Consider the following 23,676-nt stretch of genomic DNA (forward strand, 5'->3'; position numbering starts at 1 on the left):
GCCAAAACATTGTTTTGAAGCGCTTTGAGATTGCCTTCTGATATGAAAAGTGCTGTAGAAGTTTAATAAATCATTATTATTACCATCATATGCTATATCTGACTGGGTTAATAACTCCTCTTACCACTACACTATATCTGACTGGGTTAATAATTATTCTTGCCACTACACTCTAAAAAGTAAAGGTTCCTGGAGGATCCTTTAGGGGTTCTTGAAATTGAAACTGTGGGGGAACCCCTATAAGTTATTCAAATAACTATTTAAAAGGGTTCTTCAAAGAACCCCTTTTAATGGATCCTCAAAGAACCTTTTGAAGAACCTTTTGGGGTTTGTTTTTGAACTACCCCCCCCATATTATTATAATTATTAGTAATACGCTTAACAATAACAACAATAACAACAATATTTTAGTTGTCAGTGTTTATACTGATTTTAGTGGCAAAGCAGAATAAAAAAACCTAAATATGAGGTAAACTCCCAGCAGAGCCCCAAGTCCAGTGGGTATATCCTCTGGCATGTTGATGTTAATGTGTTGATGTTCTCTGTAGCCATTGCCAGAATGATTTTGCAGCGCAGGGTGATCGAACAGGTTTCCTGTTATATTCATCAGAGGTGTAGGGAGGGTGTGAATCCCAAAAATAGTAGTTATACAGATGATTAACAAAACATGCACACGACAGTATTCATACCTTGGTTTATGTGGTAAATACTGTTTTGATAATGGTTTTCATAACAATACCTTACCTCCATAATGTAGAGGCCTATGGAATATTCATTGTAGAGGTAAGGGAGGAGGATGGTACCTGTGATCTGCATATCATACCAATACTAATTGACAAACCTTTTTATGCCTCTGTCACGCCCTGGCTCTGGGACTCTGTTATGTTGAGCCAGGGTATGTAGTTTCTATGTGTTTGGGTTATAGGTTCTTTATCTAGCTCATGTGTTTTCTATGTTGGCCGGTGTGGTTCTCAATCAGAGGCAGCGTGAATCAGCTGTTGATTGTTGTCTCTGATTGGGAACCATACTTAGGCAGCCTGTTTGCCACAGTGTATTGTGGGATCTTGTTCCGTGTATGGTTTGTGTCTGTTACCTAGGACTTCACGTATCATTTTGTTGTTTTGTTTCGTGTGGTGAATCTAAATTAAAAGTATGTTCACTCATCACGCTGCGCATTGGTCCACTTCCTCCAACGATCGTGACAGCCTCCTCCTCTGTATACCTACAGACACAGACACAAAAATCAGCAGTTCAGTCATCTGCACCCAATACACCTAGCCTTCAACATATTCTTATAGCCTACATATTCTTACCTCTTTGTTGATTGATATCCATTGAATTGTATCCATTTCTGTTGTAGAAAGATTTGCACAAATATGAAAAGATAGATGTTATCATCATACAACAATATCAATTTAGATCATACAAGGGACAAACCTTACCTTAAATTGAGGAGATCTTTAAATTTTTCAGTTAAGTGTCTGCACCTGCTGTCCTTTCATATTCAAATCCAAATGTTTCCGTTGGGCAGTTAGGTTCCTGCAAGAACCGCCACCAACTCAGGAGGTTCCTCAAACCCCACCTCCTATGGGGTTCATGGAATAACCTTTTGGGGGCTATTTTCAGTGCCAAGAACACTAAGGTTGTCACGCCCTGACCTTGAAAGCCCTGTTTTTCTAGTTGGTTTGGTCAGGGTGTCCTTTCGATGTGTATATCTATGTGAATGTTGACATTCTAGTTGATCTAGTTCTATGTTTGGCCGGGTGTGGTTCCCAATCAGAGGCAGCTGTCGATCGTTGTCTCTGATTGGGGATCATACTTAGGCAGCCATTTTGCCTACCTTGAGTTGTGGGATCTTGTTTCTGTGTGTTTGATGCTTTTGTTGTTTTGTTCTGTGTTTATTTAATAAACGAACATGTACTCATACCACCCAGCACCTTGGTCCAATCCTGTACTCAACGAACGTGACAAAGGTTCTTCAAATAACTTCAAGATCTTAGAAGAACCGTTGTCGAACCCCTAATTTTTAGAGTGTACACTATATCTGACTGGGTAAATAACTTTATTTGGAGTTAATGTGGACTCAGTGACTCAGACTTGAGCACTTGTACCAGGACTCTAACACTGGGACTCAGACTTCAGCCATAGGGACTCGTGACTCTTTCCATTGGTGACTCGGACTTGGACTCGAGCACAGGGGACTAGAATCGGATTATACATTTAGTGACTCGACTACTGGGTGAAACAGTCATTACCCCCGTTCTAGTTCTGGACATCAATGTGGCTGCAGTGGAACATTGATACAAATGGCGATGACGCTACCGAGTGATGGAGGGGCAACACGTACTACTGGCGGCACAATCTGGTGATTTGGGAACAGATAATCATGGACTATTCTTGTGGCAACAGGTCACAAATATTGCTGCTGTGATGGCACACTGTGGTATTTCACCCAATAGATATGGGAGTTTTTCAAAATTGGATTTGTTTTCAAATTCTTTGTTGGTCTGTGTAATCTGAGGGAAATATGTCTCTAATACTCTACCTCTCTCTGCTTATGTCTGTTTGTTTTGTATTTAATGTGTAATGTAGGCTGAATTTTAGTTGACTAAAATGGCCCACTGTTTTCATTTTGACAATAACTAGACAATCATTATTCAAAATGACAAAAATGTGACTTAATGATATTTTAGTCAAAATGACCAAGACTAGACTATATCTAAAAACGAATGCCAAAATTAACACTGTGCAGTAGGGCACGTTTTAATATTTGTTCTGAGCTAACTTCCTTATGATGCTGTCCTCCCACTCCCAGTCCCACCCAGTCTTTTGTCATCATGTACGTAATCTACTCTGTGAGCTCATGGCTCGGTTTGAAACACGGAACTAGACGTTTATAGCTATTGGGTAGGGTATGTCGTGATCAGTACAGCGCAAATCTCTACAGTCACTCAGACTTGGACAGTCCTTGGATAGGTCAGGCGCTGGTGTCAGATACTTTAATTGAGTTCGGGGGAGTTTACCTGGTCCATTCCCTTTTTTATAGCCTGCCTGTTGATTTCTATCGGGACTAATCATGTTGTCACTGGGGACGCTGCGTAAACGCATCGAGCCGGTGGTTTTATGTGCCCAAATGGCCAGCGCGTTTTTCGACACCAGCTTGCAGATGGTGGTCAAGGAGCGATGCGCCAACGCGACGGATGCGCTCTATCCCACCCCCACGGAAGACAGCCGGCAGAAAGCTATGTCCAACTTCTACATGATATATAATATGCTGGCCAAGTTCGTTCCGATCCTACCCGCTATTCTTTTAGCTAAGGTAAGTCGATACTTTGTTTTAATCCTGGATATTTTTTTATATAGCCTGTTGTACTTAAATGGCAACTTTGTGTGTTTTAAATATGTCTAATAAAATGCATTCATTCATGAATTCATTCGTTCACTCATCCATCCATCCATCCAAGGTAGGGGACCTGGGGTACCGGAAGATCCCCATAGTGATCCCTCTGGTGGGTTACCTGGTCTCCAGAGTGATCCTACTCCTGGTCATAGTGATGGAGCTCCCGATAGAAGCTATGTTCGGCGGGGTCGTGGTCCACGGACTCAGCGGCGGGTTCTGCTCCTACTGGGCCGGAGTCATGGCCCTGGTGTCGCTCACCTCCACCGAGAAGGACCGCTCTCTCCACATGATGCACATCGAGCTGGTCTACGGAGTAGCCGGTCTCATCGGTAGCCTAGCGTCTGGGCACCTCTTCCAGTTATACAATGTGGACTTTAAACAAGGGACTGTGTTAGTGAGCCTGAGCGTCTTCCTCTACTTGGTGTGTCTTATCTACACAACGTTCGTTGTCCAAATGCCAAGCGTCTCGACACGCGTGCAAGAGCGCAACGAGACCAGTGGCATCATCACTGAGCAATATTCCAGGAATATTTTGAACATTCTGCTTCTCTTCGCGAGCGGTATCTTATATGACGTGGCGGTCGGAGGTGGGATGGAGATACTGGTGACCTTTGAGATGAAGGAGCCCCTGAACTGGAGTGCTACACAGGTGAGTTGAAATGCATTTTATTTTGGGTAAAACATATTACATGATTAGTCCTGATTACATCAAACAAGATGTGCATTTGTAGCCTGGATACCTCCCATCATGCCACTCCTTGCCCTGTCATGCAAAACATGTTTGACAAGGAGTTCGAATGACAGCACAAACAGAGATCTAAGACAAGGCTAATACATTTGGTCCCAGGGGATACAACATTAATTAAAACACCCATTTCCAAACCAGAGCCCTTATTTCAGAGTTGTGACTTGTGAGAATTAACTCTTGTAATAGAGGGCTCTGGTTAAACCAATCACATCAACAGGTGGGTTACGGTAACGCCGCCGGGTTCACGATCTTCCTGACGAGCTTCCTGGGTGTCATGGCAATGTCCAGGTGGGTGAGTGATGTCACCCTCATCATCATCGGCATGGTGTCCTTCGCTGCCGGGATCTACTTCATGGCCTTCGTCACGGCAACATACATGTTCTATCTGGGTAAGATAATACGATAATTTATTCCTTATCAGAGTGTAATTACATTTGTAAGTACCGTAGCCTATAACTTATGATAGATTTATGAGTAATGTACTTTGCCCAAGCAAATCTAACTGCACATTTTATTTTAGTTCAAACCAGATTGAAACAAGTACAGTGACCACCTCATCATGAGCACAGTATTCCGGATAGTAGCTCATATCCAGCTTAAGGTCTTATTCGGGATAAGCTGTTTACATGCACCTTTGATATCCCTGTAATCAATGAATAAACAGAATATTCCTCATTTAAATTCACAAGGGTTAAACTGAATAGTAACTGAAACATGGACTCTGACTGTAGGCCTATAACCTCTCACATGTAGCATGATATACAGTGAGGGAAAAAAGTATTTGATCCCCTGCTGATTTTGTACGTTTGCCCACTGACAAAGAAATGATCAGTCTATATTTTTAATGGTAGGTTTATTTGAACAGTGAGAGACAGAATAACAACAAAAAAATCCAGAAAAAAAGCATGGCAGAAATGTTATAAATTGATTTGCATTTTAATGAGGGAAATAAGTATTTGACCCCTCTGCAAAACCTAGACTTGGTGCTCCGGTACCGCTTGCCGTGCGGTAGCAGAGAGAACAGTCTATGACTTTGGTGGCTGGAGTCTTTGACAATTTTTAGGGCCTTCCTCTGACACCGCCTGGTATAGAGGTCCTGGATGGCAGGAAGCTTGGCCCCAGTGATGTACTGGGCCGTACGCACTACCCTCTGTAGTGTCTTGCGGTCGGAGGCTGAGCAGTTGCCATACCAGGCGGTGATGTAACCAGGCAGGATGCTCTTGATGGTGCAGCTGTATAACTGTTTTGTCTCGGGAACAGTGGAGAAATATGATTTCTTTCAGCATTTCTTAAGAAAATGTGAATGCGCGTGTAAAGTGTTATCTTTGACACTGTTATGCAAGCAGACAGTATTTCAACCACATATAATACGCACCCAAGACTGAAGTCTTATCAGAAACGTGTTTTATCGTTTTCTCAGGTTTTCATTTCCTTAAAACTGGTCAAACTGATGACATTTGGACATTTTGTACAGGACCAATCTTTCCACAATTTTGGAGTTATTGCATTTTCTCCCGGTCCCTAAAGGAAACAGACAACTTTACGGGTGTTAACTAGATTACTAATGTATTCATTCTATCAATGTAGGACATTATTCTGCTGAGCACTACTTTATTTACTCTTCTGGGGCAACAAGTTATGACAGAAGAGAAGCTGCATGTATCTAACTATACAGTAGTTGACAAACAAATGTCCTACCAAATGTTGGAAATTCTAAGCAGAAGCTTAGGGTTGAAAGTAGCATATAGACTAAATAGTCCCAGTAAGGAATATCAGCTAAATAAATTATTATGGAAGCTGCACAGGAAGCCTACTTTTTGAATTGATATGTTTGACAATCAGATGAAAACATCATCACACAACACCCATGATATGTGAAACTGAGTCTGCGCAGACCGCGAAAAACAACAGTAAATAAAAAGTAGCGATAAGATGTTTACATGCCACAGTATCCCGTCTAAGATCAGCATATGTCAGGCATCTTATCCAGGTTTCTCATCACCAGGATACAAGCTTTTTAAAATGATTGTAAACAGGATATGATGTTTATATGCGTCAACTCAAAAACAGAATACTTCAGTATCCCAAATAATAACGGGATATCGGTCTCCATGCAGTAACTAACTCTCCATGCAGTAACTAACTCTCCATGCAGCAACTAACTCTCCATGTAGTAACTAACTCCCCATGCAGTAACTAACTCTCAATGCAGTAACTAACTCTCCATGCAGTAACTAACTCTCCATGCAGCAACTAACTCTCCATGCAGTAACTAACTCTCCATGCAGTAACTAACTCTCCATGCAGTAACTAACTCTCCATGCAGTAACTAACTCTCCATGCAGTAACTAACTCTCCATGCCGTAACTAACTCTCCATGCAGTAACTAACTCTCCATGCAGTAACTAACTCTCCATGCAGTAACTAACTCTCCATGCAGCAACTAACTCTCCATGCAGCAACTAACTCTCCATGCAGCAACTAACTCTCCATGCAGTAACTAACTCTCCATGCAGTAACTAACTCTCCATGCAGTAACTAACTCTCCATGCCGTAACTAACTCTCCATGGAGTAACTAACTCTCCATGCAGTAACTAACTCTCCATGCAGTAACTAACTCTCCATGCAGTAACTAACTCTCCATGCAGTAACTAACTCTCCATGCAGTAACTAACTCTCCATGCAGTAACTAACTCTCCATGCAGTAACTAACTCTCCATGCAGTAACTAAGTCTCCATGCAGTAACTAACTCTCCATGCAGTAACTAACTCTCCATGCAGTAACTAACTCTCCATGCAGTAACTAACTCTCCATGCAGTAACTAAGTCTCCATGCAGTAACTAACTCTCCATGCAGTAACTAACTCTCCATGCAGTAACTAACTCTCCATGCAGTAACTAAGTCTATATGCAGTAACTAACTCTCCATGCAGTAACTAACTCTCCATGCAGTAACTAACTCTCCATGCCGTAACTAACTCTCCATGCCGTAACTAACTCTCCATGCCGTAACTAACTCTCCATGCAGTAACTAACTCTCCATGCCGTAACTAACTCTCCATGCCGTAACTAACTCTCCATGCAGTAACTAACTCTCCATAGAGTAACTAACTCTCCATGCAGTAACTAACTCTCCATGCAGTAACTAACTCTCCATAGAGTAACTAAGTCTCCATGCAGTAACTAACTCTCCATGCAGTAACTAAGTCTCCATGCAGTAACTAACTCTCCATAGAGTAACTAACTCTCCATAGAGTAACTAAGTCTATATGCAGTAACTAAGTCTCCGTGCAGTAACTAAGTCTATATGCAGTAACTAACTCTCCATGCAGTAACTAACTCTCCATGCAGTAACTAACTCTCCATGCAGTAACTAAGTCATTAATTTGGCATGAGGAAGGAGGCCGGCTAAACTAAATTCAGGCCATCACACAGTGTAGCATGGTGCGGGGTGAGTGGGACTTAATGCAGCAGTGTGAAGATAAGACTTGATTTTAAATAAATAAGGTGTCGCTGCCTTTTAAAATATACTATCAGACATCCTCTGCTATGTTTCAGCTTCTCGTTTCTGGCAGGGTTTACAGGTTGTGTAAACCAATGATGTGTATGTATGTGTGTGTGAGAAGAGGTGGGGGGCACACAATGCATTCTGACCACACCCATATCTCGTTATTATTCGGGATACTCAAGTATTCTGTTAGTTACTACATGGAGAGTTAGTTACTGCATGGAGAGTTAGTTACTCTATGGAGAGTTAGTTACTGCATGGGGAGTTAGTTACTGCATGGAGAGTTAGTTACTGCAGGGAGAGTTAGTTACTGCATGGGGAGTTAGTTACTGCATGGAGAGTCAGTTACTGCATGGAGAGTTAGTTACGGCATGGAGAGTTAGTTACGGCATGGAGAGTTAGTTACGGCAGGGAGAGTTAGTTACTGCATGGGGAGTTAGTTACTGCATGGAGAGTCAGTTACTGCATGGAGAGTTAGTTACGGCATGGAGAGTTAGTTACGGCATGGAGAGTTAGTTACGGCATGGAGAGTTAGTTACGGCATGGAGAGTTAGTTATTGCATGGGGAGTTAGTTACTGCATGGAGAGTTAGTTACGGCATGGAGAGTTAGTTACGGCATGGAGAGTTAGTTACTGCATGGAGACTTAGTTACTCTATGGAGAGTTAGTTACTGCATGGGGAGTTAGTTACTGCATGGAGAGTTAGTTACTGCAGGGAGAGTTAGTTACTGCATGGGGAGTTAGTTACTGCATGGAGAGTCAGTTACTGCATGGAGAGTTAGTTACGGCATGGAGAGTTAGTTACGGCATGGAGAGTTAGTTACGGCATGGAGAGTTAGTTACGGCATGGAGAGTTAGTTACTGCATGGAGAGTTAGTTACGGCATGGAGAGTTAGTTACGGCATGGAGAGTTAGTTACTGCATGGAGAGTTAGTTACTGCATGGAGAGTTAGTTACTGCATGGAGAGTTAGTTACTGCATGGAGACTTAGTTACTCTATGGAGAGTTAGTTACTGCATGGGGAGTTAGTTACTGCATGGAGAGTTAGTTACTGCAGGGAGAGTTAGTTACTGCATGGGGAGTTAGTTACTGCATGGAGAGTTAGTTACTGCATATAGACTTGGTTACTGCATGGAGAGTTAGTTACTGCATGGAGAGTTAGTTACTGCATGGAGAGTTACAGTGAGAGTAAAAAGTATTTGATCCCCTGCTGATTTTGTACGTTTGCCCACTGACAAAGAAATGATCAGTCTATAATTTTAATGGTAGGTTTATTTGAACAGTGAGAGACAGAATAACAACAAATAAATCCAGAAAAACACATGTCAAAAATGTTATAAATTGATTTGCATTTTAATAAGGGAAATAAGTATTTGACCCCTCTGCAAAACATGACTTAGTACTTGGTGGCAAAACCCTTGTTGGCAATCAGAGGTCAGACGTTTCTTGTAGTTGGCCACCAGGTTTGCACACATCTCAGGAAGGATTTTGTCCCACTCCTCTTATGCACCGTCAAATCTTGGGTGAGAACCTCCTTCCCTCAGCCAGGGCATTGAAAATGGGTCGTGGATGGGTATTCCAGCATGACAATGACCCAAAACACACGACCAAGGCAACAAAGGAGTGGCTCAAGAAGAAGCACATTAAGGTCCTGGAGTGGCCTAGCCAGTCTCCAGACCTTAATCCCATAGAAAATCTGTGGAGGGAGCTGAAGGTTCGAGTTGCCAAACGTCAGGCTCGAAACCTTAATGACTTGGAGAAGATCTGCAATGAGGAGTGGGACAAAATCCCTCCTGAGATGTGTGCAAACCTGGTGGCCAACTACAAGAAACCTCTGACGTCTGTGAGTCATGTTTTGCAGAGGGGTCATATACTTATTTCCCTCATTAAAATGCAAATCAATTTATAACATTTTTGAAATGCGTTTTTCTGGATTAATTTGTTGTTATTCTGTCTCTCACTGTTCAAATAAACCTACCATTAAAATTATAGACTGATCATGTCTTTGTCAGTGGGCAAACGTACAAAATCAGCAGGGGAGCAAATACTTTTTTTCCCCTCACTGTAGTTACTGCATAGAGATTTACTGGAAACACTAGAGTAGAAGGGGGACTCCCCTATTGACTAGTCTCAACATAATTGTGGTTAGACCTCCTACACACACACGTTCACTGCTTTCTTACAAAATCACACAGGAGACAGAATAGAACAAAGCAGAATACAATAGATTATAAACGTATTCTGCTGGAACGGTGCACCCGATCTCGTCTGCAACCCCTTCACTTGAACTGTTTTTTGTTGTTGTATTCACACCCTTCCTTCCATGTGCGTTTCAGCTCGAGCCCTCAGTCTGTTCTCTCTGATTCCCATGCCGACCATCCGTGCTCTGCTGTCGAAACAGGTGAAAGGCTCATCGTATGGTGAGTGCTGCAGTGCCTGTCTGTCTCTCAACCATAACAGCGGCTGTGTGTATCAAGCGGCTCAAAAGTAGGTGTGCTGATTTAGGATCAGTTTCGCCTTTTAGATCACAATGAATATGATTACACGGACAGTGGCGAACTAGCCTAAAATCTAGACCTGCTAACATTCCAGTCCTTGCCACTCCTTGTCATAATATGGAGTCAAATGTTAGCACAAACATACTGATACCCAGGCTAGGGGAATGTTAGCACAAAGAGACTGATACCTAGGCTAGGGGAATGTTAGCACAAAGAGACTGGTACCCAGGCTAGGGGAATGTTAGCACAAACAGACTAGTACCCAGGCTAGGGGAATGTTAGCACAAACAGACTGGTACCCAGGCTAGGGGAACGTTAGCACAAAGAGACTGGTACCCAGGCTAGGGGAACGTTAGCACAAACAGACTGGTACCCAGGCTAGGGGAACGTTAGCACAAAGAGACTGGTACCCAGGCTAGGGGAACGTTAGCACAAAGAGACTGATACCCAGGCTAGGGGAGGGGGACTGATCCGAGATCAGCATTCCTTCTCTGAGACGCTTGATGATCTTTATACTGTGTGTGCAATAGAAATCCACAGTATACCAATCCTCTGAAGGAGACTTACTGACGTTTCCATTGATCACATATGCACCCATGTGATATTCACTCACATCTGCTATTACACAACGCAGTTGACTAGTCATTGCTTCTATTCACTTTCTGGGGCCTGCAACGTAGGCTGAACGCAAATAATGAATGACAATGCATTCCCTAACAACACAAAGCACACACATTCAGGCAGGGTCATGTTAGGGTGAAATCAGTTGGGTAGATTATGGTCATGTTAGGGTGAAATCAGTCGGGTACATTTCACAAACCGGAAATCTCAATTTCTAACAAGCATCTGACCAAATTACGCTAAATTTTAGTTCTGGCTTAACCGAGATTAGGTTTGGTCATATCTGTTTTGCATGGCAAATGGAACCCCATTCCCAATATAATACACTACTAACCCTTTCATAATACACTACTAACCCTTTCATAATATACTACTAACCCTTTCATAATACACTACTAACCCTTTCATAATATACTACTAACCCTTTCATAATATACTACTAACCCTTTCATAATACACTACTAACCCTTTCATAATACACTACTAACCCTTTCATAATATACTACTAACCCTTTCATAATATACTACTAACCCTTTCATAATACACTACTAACCCTTTCATAATACACTATAATATAATAATAATATGCCATTTAGCAGACGCTTTTATCCAAAGCGACTTACAGTCATGCGTGCATACATTTTTGTGTATGGGTGGTCGCGGGGATCGAACCCACTACCTTGGCGTTACAAGCGCCGTGCTCTACCAGCTGAGCTACAGAGGACCACTCACTACTAACCCTTTCATAATATACTACTAACCCTTTCATAATACACTACTAACCCTTTCATAATACACTACTAACCCTTTCATAATACACTACTAACCCTTTCATAATACACTACTAACCCTTTCATAGTATACTACTAACCCTTTCATAATATACTACTAACCCTTTCATAATACACTACTAACCCTTTCATAGTATACTACTAACCCTTTCATAATATACTACTAACCCTTTCATAATACACTACTAACCCTTTCATAATACACTACTAACCCTTTCATAATATACTACTAACCCTTTCATATCTGTAGGGATTAAGGTGCCTTTTGAGTCTCACCCCTGTTCTCACTAAGTAAATAACTTTAACAAAGCTTTCATTAGTATGTGGTTAAACCAGAATGGACACACTGGTGATTCACTTCCTTGTTCTACTGTGAGGTGGTAAAGAGGAAGTTACTGGCACGCAGACAAGTCAAGCTGTTGCTCACCACCACAGCATGAATAGATGTTCTTTCTGACAACATCTTTAGCTACTCGTCTTGAACTGATCTGACTAGCTTGTTCATCCAGTTCTGGTCCCTTTAAAAGTTGTATTATAAACACTCCATCCCAAATGGCACCCAATTCCCTATGTAGTACACTACGTTTGACCAGAGCCCTATGGGTTAAGTGCACTACATAGGGAATAGGGTGCCATTTGGGATGACTCACTGTCTTATGACCCTCTCAATGATATTTATACAGACAGAATGGCTTTCTGTTTATAAGAAATGAATCAACTTGGAAGCGAGAGAAAATAGGAAATGTATTTTACCCAATGACATATCCCTTCACCAAGCTGCTTGCTTGACCAACAGTGTGTGGAGTAATAGCACCCTCTAGTGGATCAGAACCAAATATACCCAAGATCGTTCCACTTTATAAAAAAAATATATATTTTATTTTATTTCACCTTTATTTAACCAGGTAAGCCAGTTGAGAACAAGTTCTCATTTACAACTGCGACCTGGCCAAGATAAAGCAAAGCAGTGCGATAAAAACAACAACACAGAGTTACATATGGGGTAAAACAAAACATAAAGTCAAAAATACAACAGAAAATATATATACAGTGTGTGCAAATGTAGCAAGTTATGGAGGTAAGGCAATAAATAGGCTATAGTGCAAAATAATTACAATTAGTATTAACACTGGAATGATAGATGTGCAAGAGATGATGTGCAAATAGAGATACTGGGGTGCAAATGAGCAAAATAAATAACAATATGGGGATGAGGTAGTTGGGTGGGCTAATTACAGATGGGCTGTGTACAGGTGCAGTGATCGGTAAGGTGCTCTGACAACTGATGCTTACAGTTAGTGAGGGAGATAAGAGTCTCCAGCTTCAGAGATTTATGCAATTTGTTCCAGTCATTGGCAGCAGAGAACTGGAAGGAATGGCGGCCAAAGGAGGTGTTGGCTTTGGGAATGACCAGTGAGATATACCTGCTGGAGCGCATACTACGGGTGGGTGCTACTATGGTGACCAATGAGCTAAGATAAGGCGGGGATTTGCCTAGCAGAGATTTATAGATGGCCTGGAGCCAGTGGGTTTGACGACGAACATGTAGTGAGGACCAGCCAACAAGAGCGTACAGGTCACAGTGGTGGGTAGTATATGGGGCTTTGGTGACAAAACGGATGGCACTGTGATAGACTACATCCAATTTGCTGAGTAGAGTGTTGGAGTCTATTTTGTAAATGACATCGCCGAAGTCAAGGATCGGTAGGATAGTCAGTTTTACGAGGGCATGTTTGGCAGCATGAGTGAAGGAGGCTTTGTTGCGAAATAGGAAACCGATTATAGATTTAACTTTGGATTGGAGATTCTTAATGTGAGTCTGGAAGGAGAGTTTACAGTCTAACCAGACACCTAGGTATTTGTAGTTGTCCACATACTCTAGGTCAGACCCGTCGAGAGTAGTGATTCTAGTCGGGTGGGCGGGTGCCAGCAGCGTTCGATTGAAGAGCATGCATTTAGTTTTACTAGTGTTTAAGAGCAGTTGGAGGCTATTGAAGGAGTGTTGTATGGCATTGAAGCTCGTTTGGAGGTTTGTTAACACAGTGTCCAATGAAGGGCCAGATGTATACAAAATGGTGTCGTCTGCGTAGAGGTGGATCTGAGAGTCACCAGCAGCAAGAGCGACATCATTGATATACACAGAGAAAAGAGTCGGCCCAAGAATTGAACCCTGTGGCACCCCCATAGAGACTGCCAGAGGTCCAGACAACAGGCCCTCCGATTTGACACATTGAACTCTATCTGAGAAGTAGTTGGTGAACCAGGCGAGGCAGTCATTTGAGAAACCAAGGCTATTTAGTCTGTCAATAAGAATGCGGTGGTTGACAGAGTTGAAAGCCTTGGCCAGGTCGATGAAGACGGCTGCACAGTACTGTCTATTATCAATCGCGGTTATAATATCGTTTAGGACCTTGAGCGTGGCTGAAGTGCACCCATGACCAGCTCGGAAACCGGATTGCATAGCGGAGAAGGTACGGTGGGATTCGAAATGGTCGGTGATCTGTTTGTTAACTTGGCTTTCAAAAACTTTCGAAAGGCAGGGCAGGATGGATATTTGTCTGTAACAGTTTAGATCTAGAGTGTCACCCCCTTTGAAGAGGGGGATGACCGCGGCAGCTTTCCAATCTCTGGGGATCTCAGACGTTACGAAAGAGAGGTTGAACAGGCTAGTAATAGGGGTTGCGACAATTTCGGCGGCTAGTTTTAGAAAGAAAGGGTCCAGATTGTCTAGCCCAGATGATTTGTGGGGGTCCAGATTTTGCAGCTCTTTCAGAACATCAGCTGTCTGAATTTGTGTGAAGGAGAAGCAGGGGGGGCATGGGCAAGTTGCAGCGGAGGGTGCAGAGCTGGTGGCCGGGGTAGTGGTAGCCAGGTGAAAAGCATGGCCAGCCGTAGCAAAATGCTTGTTGAAATTCTCGATTATTGTAGATTTATCGGTGGTGACAGTGTTTCCTAGCCTCAGTGCAGTGGGCAGCTGGGAGGAAGTGCTCTTATTCTCCATGGACTTTACAGTGTTTATGATACAAGTACCAAACTTGGTACACTAATACTAGATCCCTTAACGAACATTTAAAAGATTGGAGGCAGTTTGGGAATCATGTCAGTCAACCAGCCATTTGAATAAAATGGCTGCCATCCGGATTTCCCATGGCAGTGCTGCCATTAAAGTTTTTCTTTAAAATGTAAAAATAAACATGTCTCCAACCCCCTCCAACCCCCTCCAACCCCCTCCAGCCCCCTCCAACCCCCTCCAACCCCCTCCAACCCCCATACCACACACTAACAAACTGAAATCATATGTGTGTACATTGTAGGCTCAATTGGTGAGAGGTCTCAAATGTCACATTAATTTGTATATACAGTGCATTCGGAAAGTATTTTGTTACGTTACAGCTTTAATCTAAAATGGATGAAATAAATAAAAATCCTCATCAATTTACACACAATACCCCATAATGACAAAGCAAAAACAGGTTTTTAGAAATATTTGCAAATGTATTAAACATAAAAAAACTGAAATATCACATTTACAGAAGTATTCAGACCCTTTATTCAGTACTTTGTTGAAGCACCTTTGGCAGCGATTACAGCCTCGAGTCTTCTTGAGTATGACGCTACAAGCTTGGCACACCTGTATTTGGGGAGTTTCTCCCATTCTTCTCTGCAGATCCTCTCAAGCTCTGTCAGGTTGGATGGGGAGCATTGCTGCACAGCTATTTTCAGGTCTCTCCAGAGATGTTCGATCGGGTTCAAGTCCGGGCTCTGGCTGGGCCACTCAAGGACATTCAGAGACTAGTCCCGAAGCCACTCCTGCGTTGTCATGGCTGTGTGCCTAGGGTCGTTGTCCTGTTGGAAGGTGAACCTTCGCCCCAGTCTGAGGTGCTGAGCGCTCTGGAGCAGGTTTTCATCAAGGATCTCTCTGTACTTTGCTCCGTTCATCTTTCCCTCGATCCTGACTGGTCTCCCAGTTCCTGCCGCTGAAAAACATCCCCACAGCATGATGCTGCCACCACCATGCTTCACCGTAGGGATGGTACCAGGTTTCCTCCAGATGTGACGCTTGGCATTCAGGCCAAAGAGTTCAATCTTGGTTTCATCAGACCAGAGAATCTTGTTTCTCATGGTCTGAGAGTCCTTTAGGTGCCTTTTGGCAAACTCCAAGCGGGCTGTCATGTGCTTTTTAGTGTGGAGTGGCTTCCGTCTGGCCACTCTACCATAGGAAGTGTCTTGGTGGTTCCAAACTTCTTCCATTTAAGAATGATGAAGGCCACTGTGTTCTTGGGGACCTTCAATGCTGCAGAACTGTTTAGGTACCCTTCCCCAGATCTGTGCCTCGACACAATCCTGTCGTCTCTGAGCTCTACGGACAATTCCTTTGACCTCATGGCTTGGTTTTTGTTCTGACATGCACTGTCAACTGTGGGACCTTATATAGACAGGTGTGTGCCTTTCCAAATCATGTCCAATCAATTGAATTTACCACAGGTGGACTCTAATCAAGTTGTAGAAACATCTCAAGGATGATCAATGGAAACAGGATGCACCTGAGCTCAATTTCGAGTCTCATAGCAAAGGGTCTGAATACTTATGAAATTAGTTATTTCTGTTTTTTTATTTGTAATACATTTGCAAACATTTCTACAAACCTGTTTTTGCTTTGTCATTATGGGGCATTGTGTGTAGATTGAGGACATTTTTTTATTTAATCAATTTTAGAATAAGGCTGTAATGTAACAAAATGTGATAAAAGGGAAGGGGTCTGAATACTTTCTGAATGCACTGTATCCACTGTATATGTGAATTGTGGCAAAGTTGGTTCCTGTCTTGGACACATTCGCGTGGGTGAAACAAATCAAATCAAATAAAAAAACCACCGTAATGATTGGTTGACAATAGGGCCTCCCATAGTGCAGCCGGTGAAACGTAACTGCAGAAACTTTCAGTCGACTGCGGTGTAAACTTCATGACCTTTGATCACACGTAGGCAGAAGTCAGACAATTTGTATCCCAATAATGCAACACATTTTGAAAGGCGGTGACATTTTGCGGCCATTGACATGTAATTTGTTCTTCACAGGGATCACCCTCATCTCACTGCAGCTGTCCTTCAAGATCGCCAGCCTGGTCTATACCCCCGTCTACACCAAGGTTTACCAGGCTACGCTGGACTGGTTCCCTGGGTTCGTCTTCACCCTGTCCAGCATCATCACCGTCCTGGCCACCATACCTGTCAGGTAAGACATCATCAGTCCTGGCCACCATACCTGTCAGGTATGACATCATCAGTCCTGGCCACCATACCTGTCAGGTAAGACATCATCAGTCCTGGCCACCATACCTGTCAGGTATGACATCATCAGTCCTGGCCACCATACCTGTCAGGTATGACATCATCAGTCCTGGCCACCATACCTGTCAGGTAAGACTTCATCAGTCCTGGCCACCATACCTGTCAGGTATGACATCATCAGTCCTGGCCACCATACCTGTCAGGTATGACATCATCAGTCCTGGCCACCATACCTGTCAGGTAAGACATCATCAGTCCTGGCCACCATACCTGTCAGGTAAGTGAGGAAACAAACAACACCTCAAGGGTTTTACCTGCTGTTACTAAAGCAGGGACGCTATTGGTTGAAAATTATTCAAAAACTAAGAGTAACACTAACATTTAGAAGTAGGTACTACTAACCAAACATGTAAATTGTGTCAATGAAATTGCATGGATATACTTTGTCTACTGACTTGTGGTCCTCTGTAGCTCAGCTGGTAGAGCATGGTGCTTGTAACGCCAGGGTAGTGGGTTCGATCCCCGGGACCACCCATACACAAAAATGTATGCACACATGACTGTAAGTCTCTTTGGATAAAAGCGTCTGCTAAATGGCATATTATTATTATTATTATTATTAGTAAGACATTACATCATCACTCCTGGCCACCATACCTGACAGGTATGGTGGCCAGGACTGATGATGTCATGTCTCTTACCTTTTTATTTTACTTATTATTTAACTAGTTAAGAACAAATTCTTATTTACAATGACGGCCTGCCCCGGCCAAACCCGGAAGACGCTGGGCCAATCGTGCGCCGCCCTATGGGACTCCCAATCACGGCCGGATTGTGATACAGCCTGGAATCGAACCAGGGGGTCTGTAGTGGGTCAGAGATTTCCCAGTTCCCAGCTGTTTAGAACACGGCACCAGTACAGGGTTACAAAGAGTACATCCAATACTTGTTACACAGTGCAGGAATAATAACAGTAATACGGGCCCTGTGATGTAAAGTGTCACCTCATTTCCTTTGTAACATGTGTTTTGTTCTCCTCCAGCATGGTGGGCTGCAGAGCTGGCCGGGGTGACGGTTATGAGAGGATCCCGGGGAACTGACAGTGGTGATGATCTAATTGTGAGCGTGACGGCTTTGAGATTGAGACATGTTAATGTCATTGTACAGCCATCACAGGCCCTCTTGTCTCTGTGACACTTGAGCCGACATCACCGCAGCACTTACCATGAATGCAATCTCTGCAAACGCCTTGTTGGTAGTGCAGTGCGCAACGCTGCAACGCGTCTTTGAATGAATCCCAGGCCTGAGGCCAATGAACATGACCATCTGACTGGCAGGGCTGATACAGAGTACTATTGAAAACATTCTCTATAGCCCTCAAACTCTGGACCTCCAAGGCAGTTCCACTGCGTTTTTTCATTGTTCCCCCTCACTGTGAAAGAACTCAGGTTAACCAGAGCTGAACTAACTTGAAATACTTGACTGTCACTTTTTAATACATTATTTTTGCATTTTAACTATTGTGTTCTTTATTGTGTATATCAAAAGCACTTGAGTGAACAGATTAAATATTTTCTTTTTTTTTATTTGTCCAAAATCTAAAATCATTTGAGGTAAAGATATTTGCATCAAAACAACATCCATATACAGGCTAATGTACATATTATGATTCAATAGTAAACAATGCACACTGAAAAGGAGGACAGCAGAGAGAGAGAGCAACAGGAGGACAGCAGAGACAGAGCAACAGGAGGACAGTAGAGAGAGAGCAACAGGAGGACAGTAGAGAGAGAGCAACAGGAGGACATTAGAGACAGAGCAACAGGAGGACATTAGAGACAGAGCAACAGGAGGACAGTAGAGAGAGAGCAACAGGAGGACAGCAGAGAGAGAGCAACAGGAGGACAGTAGAGAGAGAGAGCAACAGGAGGACAGTAGAGAGAGAGCAACAGGAGGACAGCAGAGAGAGAGCAACAGGAGGACAGTAGAGACAGAGCAACAGGAGGACATTAGAGACAGAGCAACAGGAGGACAGTAGAGAGAGAGCAACAGGAGGACAGCAGAGAGAGAGCAACAGGAGGACAGCAGAGAGAGAAACAGGAGGAGAGTAGAGAGAGAGAGCAACAGGAGGACAGCAGAGAGAGAGAGCAACAGGAGGACAGCAGAGAGAGAGCAACAGGAGTACAGTAGAGAGAGAGCAACAGGAGGACAGTAGAGAGAGAGCAACAGGAGGACAGTAGAGAGAGAGAGCAACAGGAGGACAGTAGAAAGAGAGCAACAGGAGGACAGTAGAGAGAGCAACAGGAGGACAGTAGAGAGAGAGCAACAGGAGGACAGCAGAGAGAGAGAGCAACAGGAGGACAGCAGAGAGAGAGAGCAACAGGAGGACAGTAGAGAGCGAGAGCAACAGGAGGACAGCAGAGACAGAGCAACAGGAGGACAGTAGAGAGAGAGCAACAGGAGGACAGTAGAGAGAGAGAGCAACAGGAGGACAGTAGAGAGAGAGAGCAACAGGAGGACAGTAGAGAGAGAGCAACAGGAGGACAGTAGAGAGAGAGCAACAGGAGGACAGTAGAGAGAGAGCAACAGGAGGACAGTAGAGAGAGAGAGCAACAGGAGGACAGTAGAGAGAGAGAGCAACAGGAGGACAGCAGAGAGAGAGAGCAACAGGAGGACAGCAGAGACAGAGCAACAGGAGGACAGTAGAGAGAGAGCAACAGGAGGACAGTAGAGAGAGAGCAACAGGAGGACAGTAGAGAGAGAGCAACAGGAGGACAGTAGAGAGAGAGCAACAGGAGGACAGTAGAGAGAAAGCAACAGGAGGACAGTAGAGAGAGAGAGCAACAGGAGGACAGTAGAGAGAGAGAGCAACAGGAGGACAGTAGAGAGAGAGAGCTACAGGAGGACAGTAGAGAGAGAGAGCAACAGGAGGACAGTAGAGAGAGAGAGCAACAGGAGGACAGTAGAGAGAGAGAGCAACAGGAGGACAGTAGAGAGAGAGAGCAACAGGAGGACAGTAGAGAGAGAGAGCAACAGGAGGACAGTAGAGAGAGAGAGCAACAGGAGGACAGTAGAGAGAGAGAGCAACAGGAGGACAGTAGAGAGAGAGCAACAGGAGGACAGTAGAGAGAGAGAGCAACAGGAGGACAGTAGAGAGAGAGCAACAGGAGGACAGTAGAGAGAGAGCAACAGGAGGACAGTAGAGAGAGAGCAACAGGAGGACAGTAGAGAGAGAGAGCAACAGGAGGACAGTAGAGAGAGAGCAACAGGAGGACAGTAGAGAGAGCAACAGGAGGACAGTAGAGAGAGAGCAACAGGAGGACAGTAGAGAGAGAGCAACAGAAGAACAGTAGAGAGAGAGCAACAGGAGGACAGTAGAGAGAGAGAGCAACAGGAGGACAGTAGAGAGAGCAACAGGAGGACAGTAGAGAGAGCAACAGGAGGACAGTAGAGAGAGAGCAACAGGAGGACAGTAGAGAGAGAGCAACAGGAGGACAGTAGAGAGAGAGCAACAGGAGGACAGTTGAGAGAGAGCAACAGGAGGACAGTAGAGAGAGAGCAACAGGAGGACAGTAGAGAGAGAGCAACAGGAGGACAGTAGAGAGAGAGAGCAACAGGAGGACAGTAGAGAGAGAGCAACAGGAGGACAGTAGAGAGAGAGCAACAGGAGGACAGTAGAGAGAGAGAGCAACAGGAGGACAGTAGAGAGAGAGAGCAGACTGCATTTGGTTTAGAAACATTTTAGTTTGGAAATAGAATCTCCCCAGACACACATACACGTCTATAATGAATTCAATAAACTGAAAATCCCTAAATATATATATAGTGCACTTATTTTGACTAGGGCCCACATAGCCTATCCACAGGGGGCACTTAGCCTATCCACAGGGGGCACTTAGCCTATCCACAGGGGGCACTTAGCCTATCCACAGGGGGCACCTGAGAAGACTCATGAGACCATTGACAAAACTATGTCCAGCTGCTTGAAAAAGAGAAAACCATATATTCTGAAAGGAAAGGTTGAAGGATTGGTAGGTTTACTAGTTCAGGGAAAGGTTGAAGGATTGGTAGGTTTACTAGTCCAGGGAAAGGTTGAAGGATTGGTAGGTTTACTAGTCCAGGGAAAGGTTGAAGGATTGGTAGGTTTACTAGTTCAGGGAAAGGTTGAAGGATTGGTAGGTTTACTAGTTCAGGGAAAGGTTGAAGGATTGGTAGGTTTACTAGTCCAGGGAAAGGTTGAAGGATTGGTAGGTTTACTAGTTCAGGGAAAGGTTGAAGGATTGGTAGGTTTACTAGTCCAGGGAAAGGTTGAAGGATTGGTAGGTTTACTAGTCCAGGGAAAGGTTGAAGGATTGGTAGGTTTACTAGTCCAGGGAAAGGTTGAAGGATTGGTAGGTTTACTAGTTCAGGGAAAGGTTGAAGGATTGGTAGGTTTACTAGTTCAGGGAAAGGTTGAAGGATTGGTAGGTTTACTAGTTCAGGGAAAGGTTGAAGGATTGGTAGGTTTACTAGTTCAGGGAAAGGTTGAAGGATTGGTAGGTTTACTAGTTCAGGGAAAGGTTGAAGGATTGGTAGGTTTACTAGTTCAGGGAAAGGTTGAAGGATTGGTAGGTTTACTAGTTCAGGGAAAGGTTGAAGGATTGGTAGGTTTACTAGTTCAGGGAATGGTTGAAGGATTGGTAGGTTTACTAGTTCAGGGAAAGGTTGAAGGATTGGTAGGTTTACTAGTTCAGGGAAAGGTTGAAGGACTGGTAGGTTTACTAGTTCAGGGTAACGTTGAAGGATTGGTAGGTCTACATGTTCAGGGTAAACCAACAGGGGTGTATTCATTCGTGCACACCGTAGCTAAACGTTTTGCAATAGAAAACAGAAGCATCGTACTGGGCAAATTCAGGTAGGTCCCTCCTCATTTGGTACTGTTTGGTCCGGTTTGGTTCCTAGTGAATTGTTTCCTCTTTCTGACAGGGGGTTTCATCAAGCTGGTAGAGACCCACCTATGGGCCCTTGTCAAAAGTAGTGCACTATATAGGGAATAGGGTGCCATTCTCTGGTCTAAAGTAGTGCACTATATAGGGAATAGGGTGCCATTCTCTGGTCTAAAGTAGTGCACTATATAGGGAATAGGGTGCAATTTGGGACACAACCAGACAGCAGGACTGTTTCTATCTGGGGTCTCCATCTTCCCCCCCAAAGCAACATGATGATGATGATGATGATGATGAAACATATTAGTTTATATTCCAAGTGGTTTTAGAACACGCATCATTAATTATTCAAACATAAAACACATCAGAATAGTTCTTTCCTGGCTGAAGCTTTTTCACGAACGCTAACGTTAGGGAGAAATGACAGTTTCACCATGGTCAGATTGTTAAAAAAAAAAACGATTATACAGAAAAATCTAAATGTGTAACAGTATGTTAACCCTATTCCCTATTATGGGACCTAATCAAAAGTAGTGTACTATAAAGGCAGTAGGGTACCATTTGGGATGAAGCCTATGAAAGAGACGCTGGGCTGAGGCCAGACACAGGCCTGTAGAGCAGAGAGACGATGTGCCACATTCATATGAGAGACAATGCCTGAGTCCCAAATGGCACCCTATTCCATTTATAGTGCACTACTTTTGACCACGGCCCATAAGGACTCTAGGTAGGGGATAGGGTGCAATTTGGGACACAGCCAATACAGTCCTCCTAAAGTATCCTTCATGAAACACAGAGACTGTGAGTTACAGCATCCCCACTCTACAAACATGATATAGTGAAAAGAGAGCCCATCAGGGTAAATGCATACAGCCAAGGGGAGAGCAGACGAAACAACACACTTCCACACCTTGGAGCCAAACAGAGAGCCTGACCCCATCACAGTTGAACCTGTCCTGTCCCCTTTCAGCCTCTGGCTCCATACCCTTTTGGTGTTCACAGATTGAGTCCCAAATGGCACCCTATTCCCTACATAGGGCACTGGTCTAAAGTAGTGCACTATATAGGGAATAGGGTGTCATTCTCTGGTCTAAAGTAGTGCACTATATAGGGAATAGGGTGCCATTCTCTGGTCTAAAGTAGTGCACTATATAGGGAATAGGGTGTCATTCTCTGGTCTAAAGTAGTGCACTATATAGGGAATAGGGTGCCATTCTCTGGTCTAAAGTAGTGCACTATATAGGGAATAGGGTGCCATTCTCTGGTCTAAAGTAGTGCACTATATAGGGAATAGGGTGCCATTCTCCGGTCTAAAGTAGTGCCCTATATAGGGAATAGGATGCCATTTGTGACGTGCCACAGATCTGAAAGGACTAGCTAGGTGAAAGCCATTCAGCAGCAGAGTATATAGTCCTGTAGCTCTACTTAAAGGGGCAATCTGGGAACGGTTCATCCATATTTGGACTTTTAAAGCTGGAATCCATAGTTGCTACATGCCTTTTTGGACTTTAATTAATTTAATGATATATACCAATTGATTCTGGAAGAATATAAACTTCTAAATGTCTCATGAGCTTAGTTGAAGTGTCGTTCCCCTTCAGAAACCAACATACACAGTTTTTCTCCATTGTTTGTAAACGATGTAAATTAACACTGTATAGCCTCAGAACATCATGTTGATATCATGGATGGTCAGTCCCTTGCATCCACAGCTCTGTCTATGAGAGTGGTTACATTATGAACACCTACTCTTTCCATGACATATATTGACCAGGTGAATCCAGGTGAAAGCTATGATCCCTTATTGATGTCACTTGTTAAATCACCTTCCATCAGTGTAGCTGAAGGGGAGGAGACAGGTTAAAGAAGGTTTTTTAAGCCTTGAGACAATTG

General features: G+C 43.6%; 1 protein-coding gene across 1 annotated transcript; it reads left to right on the forward strand.

The window, feature by feature from the left end:
• The first annotated feature begins 2,849 nt into the window (after positions 1–2,849).
• LOC121573350 (thymic stromal cotransporter homolog) lies at positions 2,850–18,630 on the forward strand. Its single transcript, XM_041885251.1, has 6 exons — positions 2,850–3,319; positions 3,465–4,049; positions 4,366–4,537; positions 9,994–10,077; positions 16,646–16,802; positions 17,901–18,630. The coding sequence occupies exons 1-6, from the start codon at positions 3,077–3,079 to the stop codon at positions 17,956–17,958; spliced, it is 1,299 nt and encodes a 432-aa protein (XP_041741185.1). The 5' UTR covers positions 2,850–3,076; the 3' UTR covers positions 17,959–18,630.
• The last annotated feature ends 5,046 nt before the right edge of the window (positions 18,631–23,676 follow it).

This window comes from Coregonus clupeaformis, chromosome 9 (assembly GCF_020615455.1).
Source record: "Coregonus clupeaformis isolate EN_2021a chromosome 9, ASM2061545v1, whole genome shotgun sequence".
NCBI classification, from domain to species: domain Eukaryota; kingdom Metazoa; phylum Chordata; class Actinopteri; order Salmoniformes; family Salmonidae; genus Coregonus; species Coregonus clupeaformis.

Excerpts from the sequence above, each read along its gene's own strand:
- LOC121573350 (XM_041885251.1), top strand. The coding sequence starts at position 3,077 with ATGTTGTCACTGGGGACGCTGCGTAAACGCATCGAGCCGGTGGTTTTA. Across the intron at positions 4,050-4,365 it reads TGAACTGGAGTGCTACACAG|GTGGGTTACGGTAACGCCGC; the intron begins GTGAGTTGAAAT and ends TCACATCAACAG. Across the intron at positions 16,803-17,900 it reads CTGGCCACCATACCTGTCAG|CATGGTGGGCTGCAGAGCTG; the intron begins GTAAGACATCAT and ends GTTCTCCTCCAG.